Source organism: Ipomoea triloba, chromosome 6 (genome assembly GCF_003576645.1).
Source record: "Ipomoea triloba cultivar NCNSP0323 chromosome 6, ASM357664v1".
Lineage (NCBI taxonomy): Eukaryota > Viridiplantae > Streptophyta > Magnoliopsida > Solanales > Convolvulaceae > Ipomoea > Ipomoea triloba.
In genome coordinates this window covers 25,841,201-25,859,081 of record NC_044921.1, presented here as the reverse complement: position 1 = coordinate 25,859,081, position 17,881 = coordinate 25,841,201, and the positions used below count along the sequence as shown (strand labels likewise).

At 37.5% G+C, this 17,881-nt stretch overlaps 1 protein-coding gene and 1 pseudogene across 1 annotated transcript; one reads left to right on the top strand and one right to left on the bottom strand.

Annotated features, from left to right (window-relative positions):
* Positions 1-90: 90 nt before the first annotated feature.
* On the bottom strand, positions 91-4,033 carry LOC116021661 (annotated as a pseudogene).
* A 1,603-nt stretch (positions 4,034-5,636) lies between these two features.
* On the top strand, positions 5,637-17,706 carry LOC116021632 (exocyst complex component SEC5A-like). Its single transcript, XM_031262085.1, has 20 exons — positions 5,637-6,235; positions 6,642-6,793; positions 6,901-6,995; positions 7,799-7,993; positions 8,090-8,217; positions 8,330-8,488; positions 8,886-8,990; positions 9,576-9,650; positions 9,979-10,116; positions 10,513-10,704; positions 11,401-11,544; positions 11,673-11,799; positions 11,886-12,096; positions 13,640-13,755; positions 13,849-14,080; positions 14,623-14,719; positions 15,404-15,481; positions 15,578-15,634; positions 16,636-16,785; positions 17,059-17,706. Exons 1-20 carry the CDS (start codon positions 5,816-5,818, stop codon positions 17,482-17,484), a joined length of 3,297 nt encoding a protein of 1,098 aa, XP_031117945.1. The 5' UTR covers positions 5,637-5,815; the 3' UTR covers positions 17,485-17,706.
* The last annotated feature ends 175 nt before the right edge of the window (positions 17,707-17,881 follow it).

Sequence of the window (17,881 nt, the reverse complement as noted above, 5' to 3'; positions counted from 1 at the left end):
GTACAAGAAGCGTTGTCCGCATTTGAACCAGTAAACCTAGCTCGCTTACCTATTATACTTTTTAACTAAAATCTAATTTTTTTTTATACATTTAAAAAAATAAAATTATATTTTAACTAAAAAGTATTACATATCTTATGGGACGTATGTTTTAGAGAAATAACTAATTCAATGGTTATTGATCTCCACACTCTTTTCCCACAGAAAAGGATAGAATCTTGAAACAACAATTTACACAGTAGAACACTTCTGAATTGTGGTGTAATTAAATTGCAACTACATCCAACTAAACAGTCCATGAATTTTTCTGGGATGAAGAACCAGCAAACCACTTGTTTGCAGATGATGTTATAAACTTATAATACATTCTTCAGCATACCTTAAGTTGGTTAACATGTCATCATACTATGCTGGGGCTGTCACCTTCCCAACTACACGTAGCACGAGGCCAGCGCGTCCGAATGCAGTCGACCAATGGAGCGTGCCGAGAAGATTTGTGTTCGGGCACTTCGTGGACAGTGTCCTTTGCCCGGGAATCAATGCCAACTGAGCTACCTATGATGGCAATGTCAGACTTATACTCCTCAGGTGTCCATTTGGGGGGAACTGAAACTCTCACCTTTGTTAGCCTTGGCCTTTGCACTGGAACATTGGTTCCAGATGAAACCGGGCTGCCACTAGGGACAGATTTCGCGATCCCATTGAAGTGATAGAGATCGAAATGCTGTTTCCCCGTCACCAATCTGCTGGAGCCCTTCAATCCTCCATGGTTCTCGTCCAGAGCCAAAAGCGCCTCCCGGAATTCACTCCACACAATGTATCCCGCGCTGCATAGCTGCTCGAGCTTCTGATCCGGTAGAGTGATCTTAGTGTCTGTCAGGACTTGATGCAAGGCGTCCACGCTAATGAACCCGCCTCCTCCACTTTGATCACGGGCATCAAATGCTCTTTGGATCTGTGCCTCCCTGCCATCGAGCTCGTTCTCACCTTGAGCTTTGGTATCACGAGCAAACAAGACAGTATAATGGGACTCGCTTCCAACAACCCAGATTGGCCACTTGGGGCATTTCAAATACTGGCCTACTTTGCAGAAGTTCAGGGACTCCAGCAGTGTGAGGAATCCAACTTCAACGGGCGTGGAAATGCCGTTCACAAACATGCCACCGCCCAGATCCATCCTCCCATCGAACACGTTTGCTACAGCCTTTCCAGACAGCAATAGGTTCACAATTTCCTGTTAAAGAAAGGTGAACGCGTAAAAAAGAGCACTAAGGTGGGGGAAGTCAGAAGTGCCACTTATTGATTTTGCCATTTCAGGTACCTGTGAAGCATGCCCGAAGGGAGCAGTAACAAGCGGTTGAGTAGGATCGTCCCTGTCAGCTTGAACAGAATCCTAGACAGAAGCAAGTAAGCTAATCTAAGAGGCAAACAGAAGTGAATAAGAGCCCACATCGATATAGAAATTGCAGTGTATGTACTTGGTTTTATTTTGTAAAGGAAGCTTTGCTGCAAAATAACTTACCATTCCTCGAGAGAGCAAAGCAGATACGAGGAACAGCATTGCTCCCAAGCGGCTCCGATACAAAGGAAGCATTGCTTCAAGCCTTGGAAGTGCAGTCTCCAACAATGAGCATTCAGTAACGCACAGAACTTTCTGCAAGTCCAAGCCTGTTTCAATCGAAAGGCCATCAAGTGCTTTTGCAATGATCTGCACCAAGACCAGTTAACGATTTTGATATCCAGAGAGGGAGCAAATCTAAGATCTTTTTTTCAACATCAGTTCAACATCGAAATCAATAGTCTCCTATGAAGTTTAGCAACTCATGCGCCTCAGAATAGAAGATTAGAAGGCAAGAGAGAAAACGTTGGAAACATTTCACATAGTGGATTAGTGCCTAACCTCATCATTTGAACCATCCAAAGACTCTTCAACATTGCCATCAAGAATTCTTAGAGATGCTATAACGGCCCTCCTATTACTTCCACATAGAAATAGTATCTCAGCCATGCTTCTCGCCAACACTCTGTTAAATTGCAAAAACACTTTTATGATGGATTAGCCAAGATCTGAAGCGTTCATATTTCACCTTCATGTATAAACTTATAGACTTCTTTGAGCTAGAGTTCAGTAAAAAACTGCAACTAACGCACATATCCAAAGCCAAAGGTACGAAGAAACAGCATAATGCACGAATACCATTTCCCCTTCATGTCTTAGCATTCCATTTAGTAATAATAATAAAAGAAGAAACAGAACTTAGAGATTAATCACCTTGACTTTTCGACTTCACTAAGAGAACCAAAAATATCACGCCCAACAGATTCATGTATGGACACTCTTTCCAGCCCTATATTAGCATCCATACTTGGTGTAACTTCATGAAACTCGTCTGAGGAAAACAAATGGTATTTTAAAACAAAAGCCTGCACACAAAAAGCACATCGTTACTTTTTTTTAATCAAAAACCCAAATGGTACAAAAGAAGCAGGTTAATGATGAAAAAATATGACCAGTTAGTCTTGGAAATATCAACATTCGACCAAGACTGTTTTTGCATTAGAAACGTAAAGTAGGGAAATTAAAGTACTACTTGAATTGTTGCTAGAACACCACAAGGCCCGCCTTCATGCTGCACTAAGCCCATAGACGTTTCTGGATCAGAACTGAACCTAAAGGAAGTTTGCCATAAACATTAGCATATGCAAAGCAGAACAGCTAGCAATTCCTAATGACAAACACCAGACAAGGAAACTGAGTAGTAAAATGTAAAGAGATGATGTTCATGCCTTGTCACAACAAGAGCAAAACCTAATACAGGATGGATATATAGAGAGTTGTGAGTATAAGAAAAAACGAGAATAGCATTCCAATCAACAAAATTGGAGCAGGTAACAACACGGATTGTTGTGCGTCCCAGAAGAGGTTGGAATCCATCCAGTCTACCAGCAACTCAACACAGAACTTAATTACCATCAAGGATTAGATAACATGAATAATAGTTAATCAATGAGAATTATATGATGTTAAAAATTACCATAGCAATGAGTTGACAACTAAGTATAGGATTTGCCTTTAAAATACACAACAAATAGAGGTGCCAATTAAAAGTAACAGAAATACCCCAACCAAGTTGGTTAGTCGGTTGCCTTTGTAACCACAATGTAAGAAGTTTGACCCCTAGTTGGAGCAGTCTATCAGCATTCTTGATTTGAGCCAGTCGGGAATATAAGTTGGTTTATTTCCTCGTGATCTTTGCTGGTGAGGCCGTGAGGGTGGGGTTTACTCATCCTTTGCGGGTGATGATCACAAAGTGGTATTTATTTAGTGGACACCCTCGGATAGTAATCGCAATTTCCGCATCACTCATTCCAAATTTAACAACAGAATAACTATAAGTTCTTCAAGAAAATAATAATGCACACTCCACATACAAAATCATACCTAATCCCTTGATTACTCCATTGCGAAAGTACACCCTTTGTCACTTCATTGCCGAAAATCATCAAGAACAGCTGCTGAGCCTCTGCCATGGACAACTCTTTCTCCAAGCTCACATTTTTCTTCTCCGGGTTCATCAAATTCACACTCTTATCATCGCTCGACTCTTCTTCCTCCCCCGGCTTGCTTTGGCTCCGGAGACTCCTTCTGCACATTCGTCCTCAACGCCACAAGCAAATCCTCGTCCTCTTGAACTGCCATTCAACGCCTCTCAAGTCTCGATATATATATATACACTTAGAGATCTAAAAATCTGATCTTTAGTGTACTCCTGGGGTTATCCCAAACTTAAGGGTTTGTCAATTTGATTAAGAAGCTTTGAAGTTCAGATAAAATTATGCTGAGTGTATATATATAAACGTATCTGCAAAACCCGATACTGAAGGATGGAATCATTGCTTATTTATGTATACATATATAGGACTGTAACTCTATGCATTTATTGGATATACCGATCTTGGTTTTAATTACTGTAATCAATGCAAGAATAAAAGATTTTAATTACTGTAATCAATGCAAGAATCTATTGTCGTTGTGTCGGGGATTCAAGCAGTATGCGTGTCGGCGGCATCCTAGCTGGATTGCTGGAGGCCGGGAGCTGAATAATAAAAGGGTTTTTTTTTTTTTTTTTTCGTTTAAAACTACTCACAAAATTTGTAGTTTTATTCTTGGTAACAAATTAAATAGTTTTATTGTTATTGTTTATAAAAAAAAAAAAAAGACGAAAATTTGTTAAATAGGGCTTTAACTTTATATGATGGAGTAATTAAACTCGTGGATTTTTAAAATTTGTAATTAAATCATCAAACTCATTAAAATTAGTCAAAATTGTCTAATTTGTCGATAACAAACAGATTACTAGTAAAATTACGTTGTTGAACGCCTTTTAAATCGATTGCCGATGAAAAAATGTGATTGGAACAATCTTATTCTTGAAGAGAAATGTGATCGGTGTGGTCGCCTTCTTCATATCAAAGAAAGACCACGATGGTCACTTTATCCGGAGAGGCAAGGCAACCAAAAATGGTCACCTTCTCCATGAGAAAGCGACCACAAGTGATCGCCTTATCCCTTTTCTAGGGAAGGCAACCAAAAGCGATCATAAGTAGACTTGTGATCGTTAGAGATTCGTCGGGGTTAGTCGAAATTTTGCTAGAATGATAATGTCCAATTATAGCATGTCCATAACTGGTCAACGGGCTTTTATGCATGAAAATCATACTTTGGATGGTTTAATTACACACTTTAAAAATTCATAAGTCTATTTACTATTGACCGAAACCCAACTTGTTATAACAACAACTAAGCAACTTGATATTTAACATGACAACTGGATCATGTTGCTGACTTAATAATCACAATGTTAAAAAGTTTGATTACCATCGATAGTTGTTTGACATTTTGGATGGTTTGAGCCGGTAAACTATGAGTAATTCATTATGGTTATTTATCGACTATGGTCACAATATAGTGTTTATCTAGTGCACATATTTGGATAGTGACGGTGAATTTATTGTAGAAATGGATTAGGAGGGTTAGATTATTATTATTATTATTGTTGTTGTTGTTGTTAGGCCCACAAACTTTAGCTAAAAGGTATTAGCCCTATCAACTTTTTAAATGTGCAATTACACCCATCAACAATTCATTTTGATACTATTATAGGCCATTAGAGATCCGACCACCATCCGATGAATTTTCAGACAAAAAGGTGACATGTTCGCTGGTCACGAAGAAGGCAACCACTGGTTCGCCTTCTTGTTGGAGAAGGCGACCACAGTAGTCGCCTTCTCCTTCTCTGTCACCTGTGACCATTTGTCGATCGTTGATCACTTTTTCGTTTGAAAATTCATCGAAAAATGTCCGGATCACTAACAACCTGTGATAGCAGGTTATTAATTAATTTTTGAGCTTCATTGCATTAAAATAAATTGTCGATGGGTGTAATTTCACCTTTAAAAAGTTGAGGGCTAATTGACTTTATTTTATTTTTTTTTCAAATTTGTATTTGGGGTTTGAAGATTCCACGCGGCGGTTAGTTGACCCAGGTGTAGCATTGCAAGCATGTAGTCGGCTCCACAGAATCGCTCCTCTTCCTTCATCTACGTTCCTGTATGATTCCCCCAATAACAGCAAATAGTCATCGGAGGGCAGCTCACAGACTCACAGATCCAAAATTCAGAAAATCTTTACTATTTTATTTATATTTATTTATTATTAATTTCTGAAATTTGTTGATTTTATTGGGTATTATACGTACAAAATTCTGTATCTAAATTCACGCAATAATTAAAAAAAATTATATATAAAGAGAAAATGTCGAGCGACAGTAATGATATAGACGAGGACGAGCTCTTGCAGATCGCATTGAGAGAGCAAGCCCAGCGCGATCTCAACTACCGGAGGCCCGGTGACAAGCAGCCGTCTAAGCCGGTGCGCAACTACGTCCAGCCACCTCCACAGCCGGCGGCGGCGGCCAATCAGCGAGCGGCGGCGGGGGGAAGAGCTCCCAACGAGACGATGCAGCACAAGCAGAGGAAGCCGGTGGAGGAAGACGATGATTCGGAGGTCGAGATGCTCAGCATTTCCTCCGGCGATGAGGACTCCTCCAAGGACCGCGGTTTCGGGGGGGAGAGGAACCGTGCCGCGGCCGGAGGGGGGAGAGGTGGGAAGAATGATGAGAAGGCGTGGGATGGTGGCGAGCCTGGCTGCTGGAAACATGTTGACGAAGCCGAGGTATCTAACATTATTTGCAATTTTATTTATCTTCATTCTTCAGCCGTAGCGTTATATGAGTTTTGAGTTTTTTGCCGGAAGTAAATTGAATTGATTGTCGGCACGGAGAATTTGAGCTACATATTAATATATTATCGCCTTTCATTACACTATAGTTAGTGAATTCCTGCGGATATGCCTCTGCTCGTGTGTATGCATGTTTTCTCTAAGCTGAAACTCTTGATGTGATTTACAATTGGGGTGCTTAATGCTTATGTAAGTTAATAGGGCGAGGCGATTGACTGCCTACACCTTTATACATATAATAAATTTGATACTATAGCAATTAAACTTCTAATTCAGATATCAAATTGAGCACTGTGTGGATTTTGGGTTGTCCAACTTATGAAATTTGAACTTTTGGCAGCTAAGGCGTAGGGTTCGTGACATGAGGGAGTCGAAAGCAGTTCCCGTTGTTACACAACCTAAGGTTATTAAGCATGATCCAACGAAAAAGGGACTTAATACCTTACAGTCATTTCCCCGTGGCATGGAATGTATAGATCCTCTTGGATTAGGGTATTGATAATTTCTCTTTATACCCATTATTGTTATATGGCTCTGAATATTGTTTTATGTGGACATGTCATGCTAAATGGATATTTTAAAATTATACATACTTACAGGATAATTGACAACAAAACTTTGAAGTTGATCACTGAGCGTTCATCAAGCTCTCCAACTGCTGCTGATAAAGAGCATTTAAATCCTGACTTTCGCGGTATTTGTTTTACCACAAGATTACTTTAAATCTGTTGGACTGTTTGTGCATTGTGCCTCTTCATATATTTGAGCTTTCCTTGAATGACATGGTACAGATTTATGATCCAAATTTGTGAAACCCAAATAGTATGGTGGATACCATGAAGTTTATTCATAGACACCAAATTTACTAGTGCTTTTGTACTTATATGCAATTAACTTGCTTACTTTTATTGTCCCTATCTGGTATGAACTATGAATCTCCATGAAGAAAATTTGTTTATGCTTGCTTCTATTTATGGTCTGATGGTGCACCTGTTTGTTCCTAGTGTCTGTTGGTTTTTGGATTGTATACTTCCTACTTCTACCACATAGCAAACCTGATTTTTGGACATTAGATACTGACTGAGAAAATTGTGGGGCTTGCTAATTCTATGGGTTGTATCTCAAAGAATAGATCCTTTGTGTGGTGGATACATAAAAACTTCCATAGTTGATAGGAAATTCATTTAGTAATCAGGTATCACCAATGAGATGCACATGACATCATAATTTGCTTCAGTTGAATAATATTACACCACACCTGTGGTTTGTGTCTGAGGTACAATTGATTTAGGAAAGTAGCACCAAGAATCTTTGTATAAAAGCTGGTATACTCATTATTTCTTTAATAGTTTCCATTGAGTGCTTTCAGGTATAGATTGACTCATTGACATGACCACAACCAAGTGACTATTTTGGGAGCAGACTGCGCATAATTATATCTTTTTGATAGGTTTTGATAATCATTATGTTTGACAAGTAACTACATGAACTTGGCAGAGCGGTTGAATTTTTTCTCCGAGACGTTTGATCCGAAGTTGTTTTTATCCCGAATACACCAAAATACTAGTGCAGCAGACCTGGAATCTGGTGCTCTTTCTTTGAAATCCGACCTTAAAGGCCGTACTCAACAGAAAAAACAATTGGTCAAAGAAAACTTTGATTGCTTTATTTCTTGCAAAACTACAATTGATGGTGAGTTCACTTCTAGAGCTAATGTAGTTATGGATTACTTTCACAATTTAAAGAAAGATTTTGATGGTAGTGACTAAACCTTTTTGTTGGTTGCAGATATTGAATCAAAATTAAGGCGGATTGAGGAAGATCCTGAAGGGTCTGGAACATCTCACTTATTTAACTGTATCCAGGGAGTTGGTTCAATCGCTAATCGTGCTTTTGAATCTCTATTTGAAAGACAGGTAGGTCAGATTGGAATTCTGTGTAAAGGTCAATATGTCTAATAAGATGGAGGCTCTAAAGTAACTCTCTCTTGCCTCATGCAAATCATAGAGAAATTACTCTTTTTTGTAGGCTCAAGCTGAGAAGATAAGGTCTGTTCAAGGAATGCTTCAAAGGTTTCGAACATTATTTAATTTACCCAGTATTATCCGTGAGAGCATTAGCAGTGGTGAATATGACCTGGCAGTAAGGGAGTACCGGAAAGCCAAGTCAATTGTTCTGCCTTCTCATGTATGCAGAAATGTGGTTATTTTTTTAATTTCAAAAATGCATTTTCCACTCCCAGTCTTCAACAATACTGTTAACGTTCTGTCTAAGTTGTTAAAATGCATTTATACGTGTCTGTATACTGTCATCAATTCTTGGTTCCTTGTGGTCTAGTGGCACCCGGTTGCACCCCCACATGAAAGGGTGTGGGTTCGAGGCTCAGTGGAGGCGATATTGGCTCTCTGTGCTTCATTTGGTTGAGAAAGTAGCTATGAACAAATACTACATTGTAATGGAGTCAATAGTACTCAACAAAAAAAATAGAATGACTTAATTGTAAATTCATCTACGCGCATAAACCTTTACTCGTACATTCTTCTGTCTTCTCCTTTAATTACTTTGGATTGTGTTTCATTCTCAGGTTGGCATCCTAAAGCGTGTACTTGAGGAAGTTGAAAAAGTAATGCTGGAGTTCAAAGGAATGCTCTACAAGTCCATGGAAGATCCAAACATTGACCTAACAAATGTAAACTGCTTCTACAATTTGTTATAGTAATATCTACCATCGCAGTTAAAGGATGTCAATTAGATCATAAACTATGTTGGTACCCTGAAATGGTAAAATCAGAACAAATTGGAATTAACATAAAACTTAGGTTCCAATTTTCTTATGGTTTGGCCTCCTTGCCATCCCTCCCTACTTCTTTCTTGCTTATTTGTGCATCTCTTTTTTAGTCATTTAATGCAGGACACCAAATTTCCTTTACAAAATATAAACATGTTAAAAAAGATATGCCTAAAATTAGAAACATAATATTGATTGCCTCTATTGGAGAGCTAAGGCTCAGCTTATGTACCTCTTCTGGTTTATATCCTGACAGGAGTAATTCTTTGTTTCTATGCTATTGTTTATTGAACTGTTCTATAATAAGATATATTGACTTCCTCCGTACCCATTTCCATCCTTATGGCTTTTAATGCTATCATTAACCAACCTTTTTAAATGGTCTAGTTCACTCTGTTTTTTTAACAATTGGGAAGTTTAAAGAAGTTAGTGAAGTATGTAATAACTTTTTTTTTTCCCATGTTGGAATTTTAATGTTTCATGTAGCTTGAAAATATCGTGAGGCTTTTATTGGAGTTGGAACCTGAGACAGATCCTGTATGGCGTTATCTGAATATACAGGTGAGGAGCTTTTGATTAAATCCTGTATGAAGTGATTTCTACAATATTGGGTTATGTGTGGAGGAGCTATACATGTTTAACTGGAAAAAAAGAACTGTTTTTACATTTGTATATGTGAAATTGCTGCACAATGCTTATATGATTCCTTCAAGCTCAGGAACAGATGCATTTTTTAATATTTAAGAAGTCACTACTTTTGACATATCTTTTTCTCATATTGTAGCAGTTTTTTGCTTACTAAAAGACATATAAAATACTTTTACCCCTATGTTTCTCATTCAAGTTTTACATATGGAACAGTTCATTTATTTTATTTTATTTTTGACAGAACCACCGAATTCGAGGCTTGCTTGAAAAATGCACTTTGGATCATGAAGCAAGGATGGAAAATTTGCTAAATCAAATGCGTGAGAAAGCTTTATCTGATGCAAAATGGAGGCAAATTCAGCAGGATTTAAATCAATCTGTAAGCATAACTGCTCAGCTAACCATTAGTCAAGTACTCAAGTGGAATTCAATTTTCAGTCATTATCCTTTTATATATATATATATATATATATATATAGGTCATTGCTCCGGTGAGTCCACCCATTCTCATGTGTCCGTGTAGACAGATTTGGGCCATTGAATACTTGAGATCAATGGCTTAGATCTGGGCAATTATGCAACTTTGTAACTGTGCACTTCACTTGCACAGTTGCATAGTTGGCGAAATCTAAGCCATTGATCTCAAGTATTCAATGGACCAAATCTGTCCACACAGACTCATAGGAAGGGGGTGGACTCATTTGACCATGAGTCTATATATATATATATATATATATATATATATATTAATAAATTCATTTAATATAATCAACAGGGGGATGTTGATTACTCTGTTTCTATTGGGAATACACATCTGCTGGGAGAGATGCAAATGTATGGTTTGAAAGCTGAAGATGTTGATGCTCTCAGAGGAAAGTATATATACAGGTTGACTGCTGTAATCATCCACCACGTCCCAGTCTTCTGGAAAGTTACTGTTTCGGTTTTCAGTGGAAAATTTGCTAAGGTATCAGACTGCTCTATTTATTGTTGTTATTATTATTTGCATAATTTTATAAGATATTTTCTCAATAAGCTGGAATGCACTTGATGTATCTTATCAAGTTGATGGAAGCTAGATGTCAGACTGTCAGTGACCTTCCATTTATGGAATAATTGCTTATAGTAATAATGCTTCTGTTAATCCCTAGGCATGCACTTTGGATATAGGTTTTGCTTAATTAATTTCTTTTTATTATTTGGATGGTGTACAGCTTTCTACCTTTAACAAATCTTAATCAAATGTGGTTTTAAACACTACAATGATTATTTAAGTACTTCTGGTTGACCATAGGTGGTATATGTTTGATAATCTATATCTATTGAAAAATGATGTAGCTAGTCATTCTTGTCAGGGTATCAAAACCAAAAAATTCCAATTGTTTTATTTCTCTCCATCCTTATTATAAATGAAGCACTGTAGACTTTTAATTGAAATGTAATTTGGTTGTAAGCAAGCAAATTTCAGTAATGAACTAATAGTGCCTTAGGGAACCTGATAGTGCTTATGACCAATGAATCAATGATCTTGCTGAATATCTGTTTTAAAATTTGCTGCCTCTTTTTCTTTGAAATGAGCTCCTTTATTATTATTATTATTATTGTTGTTGTTGTTGTTATTGTTATTGTTATGGCACTTTCTTGAAATAGTTTGTGTTTGCAGTCTTCCCAGGTAGCTCCTGACTCAAATGTAAGTACCAATGCAAACAAAACTGAAGAGAAGGTAGGAGAGGCAAAGTACTCGAGTCATTCTCTCGACGAAGTTGCTGGGATGTTACATAATACTTTATTGCTGTATGAATCTAAGGTAAATACTGTGTTGCATATTTCAGAGATCTTTTATGCATACACTCCCTTTTTCTTTGATGTTTTTATTCTGACTTGTGAATGAGGTTTTCTGCTTTACATATAGAATATCCCTTGATTACTGTACAGGTCCATAGCACATTTCGTGAGCTTGAAGAATCTAATGTTCTTCGACCATACATGAGTGATGCCATAAAGGAGATATCTAAAGCATGCCAGGCTTTTGAAGCGAAAGAGTGCGCACCTCCAAGTGCTGGTATAAAATTTTCAGTTGCTTAGGTTACATGTTCTTAGTCTTTGAAAACTGAAATTTCATGAATAATGTCTTGTCTTATTTAACAGTTTTAGCATTGCGGACTCTACAGTGTAAGATTACAAAAGTTTACATACTGAGGCTTTGTTCATGGATGCGAGCTACTACAGAAGAGATATCAAAAGATGAATCTTGGGTTCCAGTATCTCTTTTAGAAAGGAATAAATCCCCTTATACAATTTCTTCATTACCTCTGGCATTCCGGGCAGTTATGGCTACTGTGATGGATCAGATAAATTTGTAAGTTTCTCTACTGAACCACAATAATTCATTTCATTATTTGTCAGCTTTTTAGTACTAACTTATTAATAGTTGCAGTTTATATTCTATAAATGTCTGTGTGTATATATGTTCTATGATTAGGTATAAGTCAGGTCTGGCAACTCTGGTTATTATCATTCTCCTTAAGAAAGCGAATGCAATTGAACTTCTGTTTAGTTGGGGTTGCTAAGCCTCACCTTATTGGTATGTCCTAATGTCCTTAAACTGGGCTTTGGATCCCTCTTCAGACATTATTGGTCCTAACTTCTTCAGACTGTGGAAGAGATTTTGCCACATCTATCAAAAGAAATCAGAAGGCCAGAAATTAAACCCCACTGCCACATCTATCAAAAGACATTATAGCTCAGAACACAATATATTTTGATAGGTAAAGAGTCTATCAAAAGCATGAAGGAGGTGGAACTTCAAGCCTATAACCACTGCCACCAAGTGAAACTGGAACTCACTGTGCTCCTTGTTTCTAGGTTGCACACCACCATTCTCACCACCACAAAGGGCAAATAAGGATGAAGAATCAAGTTAGACATATGAATATATATTCAAACCAACATTCAATTTACAGTTAAAAATGATGAGCTTGTATTATTGGGATACAGGAGTTTAATAATCAATTGATCATATTGGTACATTTCTGTGGACTTGGGAGATGATGATGCCAAATCCCAGATCTTTGGGTCATTTAGCATGATGGAGAAGTGGTGTCTACAGGGGAAAATAGTGTGTTCTTCGGTAGCTGTTTGATGTTGGTGATGGTGACATGGTGGTGGGGCTGGAGTCTAGCAAGATGGCAATTGGAATTGCTTGAAATTGAGCATGAATGAAAAGCTACTGAAAAAGGGGTTATCACCAGTTGGCAATATGAAAATTGGATAGGATCCTAACCCCTTAAACTTGTACTCGAAAATGAGTTGATGAGTTATTTGCACGTCACTCTCCAAAGCTGGAGAAACTTCTTTCAAACTGATTCTTAGCATTCTGAATTTATTTTTGAGAATTACTAATTGAAATGATCCTAGATGGCCACTAACCTACAGAAGATTGGAATCCCAAATATTTAAAAAATCTACTCACGAGCACATCAAAGTAGAGCCATAAAAGTTTATTTCCTGTCCGCAAGTGATCAGATTCTAATTGATTTCAATGCCTACTCTGCTTTGGAAAAAAATTAAATTATACCCAAGGAAATGATGAAGTCTACTTAATGGGAAAAAGGTTCCACCTTCTCTTCCCATCCTCACCATACTACCCTATCTAAGAAGAAAAATAGAACTAAATTCTGGCTGAAGCTCCCTTCTAGTTGAGGTCGTTTACTAACTTTGGTAATGATGTATTTGCAAGCAGGGATATCTTTCTTGACTTTTTAAGCTGTATTCATAGTATGTGCATCCAGTTACTAACTATTGTTGATTTTTAAGAAAAATGAAAAAGGTCATATTAGTATGTAATTATCCTTTTGAGTCATATATGCTTTTCTTTGTTTGCTTTGTTTTATTGTTTCCAGATTGATCCAGTCTTTGAAGAATGAGGCCAGAAGATCAGAAGATATCTTTCATCAGCTTCAGGAAATCCAGGAATCTGTTAGACTTGCCTTTTTGAATTGTTTGCTAGGTTTTGCTGGTATGATCAAATAAGATTTGTGCTCAATTTGGATAAACATATCATAAAAAATGCATCTCCAATTTTAACAAAAATTTTGCCAATGTTGATCAGTTTATCTTGAAAACATGGGTAGTGAGCTTACCCAGAGTAGATCAAGCAGAGACGGTCCACATTTTGAAAATGGCTATTATGAACCACAAGAAAAATCATCTGATCCTCTTCCTGGAAGTGTTATTGATCCTCATCGGCAGCTGTTAATGGTCTTGAGCAATATAGGATATTGTAAAGATGAACTTGCTCGTGAAATGTACAACAAGTACAAACACATGTGGCTGCAAACTAGGTATATAGCTCTTCATTGTACTTAACTGTGTTAAAATCATGATAACTAGCTACATTTGACACATCAAGCATTTGAACCATCAGGGAAAACCTGCTCTCAAGTAAGCAGGCTGGCTTATCATTTGTCTTTGTCCTATCAGCATTGTGTTGATCCAATTCCACCCTTATTGTAAATATATAGTTCCGTGAATTGTGAATTTTCGAGTCTCATCTTATGCACGAATGCACGATGCAATTCATTATCATTCATTGACACAAGTGACTATTGCACTTGTCTAACCCAAATGGCCAATGGGTGCAGCCTGACTGAATCAGTTTTACAAATAAAAATAATATCTCATGTTACAAGTCACAACCAAATAGAACAGAGATCCTAATGTCTGAACTCCAACCTCCTGTATTGAGCAAGCAAGTAGTTCACTTGCATAACCTTTTCCCATTATTTTGTCTCAGGAATTATTCTAGATGCCATGCTGGAAAAGCTTCTTGATTACCTTTCTGATGTTAATTTAACACCATGTTATCTTGATTATGAAACCCTAGGGGTGGCAAAGATGATGGGGATGCTGATGTGCAAGATATGATTAGATCTTTCTCTAGCCTTGAAGAAAAGGTTCTTGAGCAATACACTTGTGCCAAGGTATGACTAATCTTTGGTTCAGTTCGAAACTGTTACTTGGCAAGATACCCATCCATGTATTTGACTGATTTTGTTGATAGAAAAAGAAATAGCTTTAAGATATTATCCTAAGTACAATCACCCTGCATGGTGAAAGTAAAACTAGAAAGTTCTTTACCAAGTTACATGGGAAACATAGCGTTATTGGCAGAATTTGATCCGTTGATGAGGAACCGGATGAAATGAGGGTTGAATATGGATAGGGATACCAGAAATTGGGGATCTCCAGAATGGAGGTTATAGACAGTCTTTAGGGAGTGAATCAGATAAGATCAGTTTACTTATTTTTCCCCATAAATTAACTTGTCAACATCACAAGTATGTCATTACCAAAAAAAATTATACGAATGATCTGCCATACTTCGAACTACATTGGATTACTGGATCTTAATATAATCTACACTATCTCTTCTACCACTTCATTCCACAGAGACATTGGACCACCCTTAAGTTTAACCTTGGGTTCAGACTCAGTAAGTTGTTGATAAAGGTTATCAATCTTCCCAAGTAGCCACTTCTTCCAGCATTCACACCCACGTTGAATCTTTATGTTTTCACATATTTGTGCTGTTTCCAAAACTTTTATTGGAAACATTTTACTTTATTTTCCTCAGCCATCCTTTATTCTTTTGGCATTATCTTCAGACGAATTTGATTAGAGCAGTGGGAGTGAACTATTTGTTAGATGCTGGAATTCAGTGGGGTGCAGCACCTGCTGTTAAAGTGAGTACTTATTTGTTTCTTGTGATCTTGGGTTCTCCAAGTGCCGGCATTTTTATAGTTTGAATTTTGATATGAACTCCAAATGTATTATTACAGGGTGTTCGAGATGCTGCTGTGGAGCTGCTCCACACTCTAGTAGCAGTACATGCAGAGGTATATTCTTCATGCCCCTCACGCCATGTGGCTTTCCTCACTTATTATTCTGGCAGACCTCCATGTAATTGTTTGGTCAAACATACTACTGTTTTAGTTAAAACATCTCGCCACCCCCCAAAGAGCAAGGGATGATAGGGCATTTCCTCAAGGAGTGCAAGAATACCAAAATGAAGTTATGTAGGAAAATAAATAGCTAGGTTAAAATTGGAGATCTTCAATACTCCAGAATTTAAAAACAGAAGAAGATTTAAACCAAGCCTACACACACACCCCTTTCATCTGAAAGAGTTAGGTCCTTTGATGATGAAAGCAGTGATGCTCTCATATATCATGCTCAACTTAGCTAGTGCATCTGCTACTTGGAAACCTTATCTTTTAACATTTCCACATTTCTTTGAAGATACTGCATTACAGGCATGATATTCAGTGTGGGATGAATGCCCAAAGTTGCTTTCTTTGGGCCACTTCCAATAAAGTACTGGAATAGCTTTTTTTTTTTTTGGTATACAGTTCCAAACTGAAATGATATTTTAATTTTTAATTTTTTTAAAAAAAAAAAAAGAAGAAGAAAAGAAAATAAAAAAATGCCCTGGTGAATGAGGCATGATTCCTCTTTTCACTTTTACCTGGATTTTCACATAGGCTTTCAGCTGTGTTATGCTTCTCAAGTCCCCGTGTTGGAGATAGCTAATCGACAATCACAATATGTAGGCATATCATCACACTTTATTGTTTGGGAATTGGGATAAATAAATTTCATACAGTTCAGTGCAAGATAGAAAACTGATCTTACGATTTTAATTTTTGAAAATAGCATCAGTGCATCACATGTTCTGTTGTGGAGGTTTTTTAAAATTAATATGTTAATTGAGTGGTCTAAGTGTAACATTTTAATATTTAATGTCTAAATGTTTTTTTTTTAATGGTTGAGATTTATTCTAGACCTGGTTAATTTTGGTCTGTCTATATCTATGGGTAAACTAATGTCTTCCCTGCAGGTTTTCGCTGGTTGTAAGCCACTACTAGATAAGACACTTGGCATCCTTGTTGAAGGTCTAATAGATACTTTCATCAGCCTTTTCCGTGAAAACCAATCAAAAGATCTTAGCATATTGGATGCTAATGGTTTTTGTCAGATTATGCTTGAGGTATTTTTGTGTGAAACTCTATAATTCTAGTTGATATTTGCATTGTGCTTAGAGTTTCATATAATATGCTCTCTGCTGAAATTATTAATCAGATGTGATGTGATGTTGTTAACAAAACTACTGAGCCAAAATAAACACATAATTTCCAGTGTTGTAAGCAAATTGAGAGGTTTAAAGGGAAGGTTTGGTTTGATTTGCATAGTCCATATGTTGTGTCACTTAATGCCTGAGATGAGGTTCTAATAGTAATAGTTGTGTGACTGAATCCTGCAGCTTGAATATTTCGAGACCATATTGAATCCTTATTTTACACCCGAGGCAAGGGAGTCCCTCAAGTCATTGCAAGGCCTTCTGTTGGAGAAAGCAGCTGAGAGTGTAATGGAAAATGCTGATACTCCAAGTCACAGCCGGCGACCAACACGTGGAATTGATGATGTGATGGATGAGAGGCAGCAAGGGATGAGCGTGTCACCTGATGACCTCATTGCTCTCGCCCAGCAGTATAGTTCAGAGCTGCTTCAAGCTGAGCTCGAGAGGACCCGAATAAACACAGCATGCTTTGTGGAGTCAATTCCCTTGGACTCCGTTCCAGAATCCGCAAAAGCAGCTTATGCTTCTTTTAGAGATTCAACTAGTAGGAGTTTTAAAGGATCACAACACAGTGGACCCCCAAGCTTCCCCCGGCAAAGACGTAGATAGATAGATAGATAGATATTACTTGGTACTGTTCTTGGCATATTCAGGTTTTCCTCTTCTTCTTTTCGGGTTGGTTTGTTTGTTTCTCCATATGTATGTGCCGTGCTGTTGGTTGTTGTGTTGTAGCTGTTAGTATATTAGTACATTCTTAATTCTTTTGTGCCAAGTGATACACATTTTGTCCATAATGGAAGCATGCATATTCACAAGCTTCATATTTTGAAATTCCTTCATGTAATCATGACCTCCTTATTAGCTGTTCATAAATACGAGTACACAAGCCAATGACCCCAAGTGAATTGGGAGGTCATGGGTTTGTCCCTCAGTGTGACTCTTTGTGTGTTTCAGTAAGTTGAGAAAATAGTTATGAACATATATTATATTATAATAGAGTCAGTAG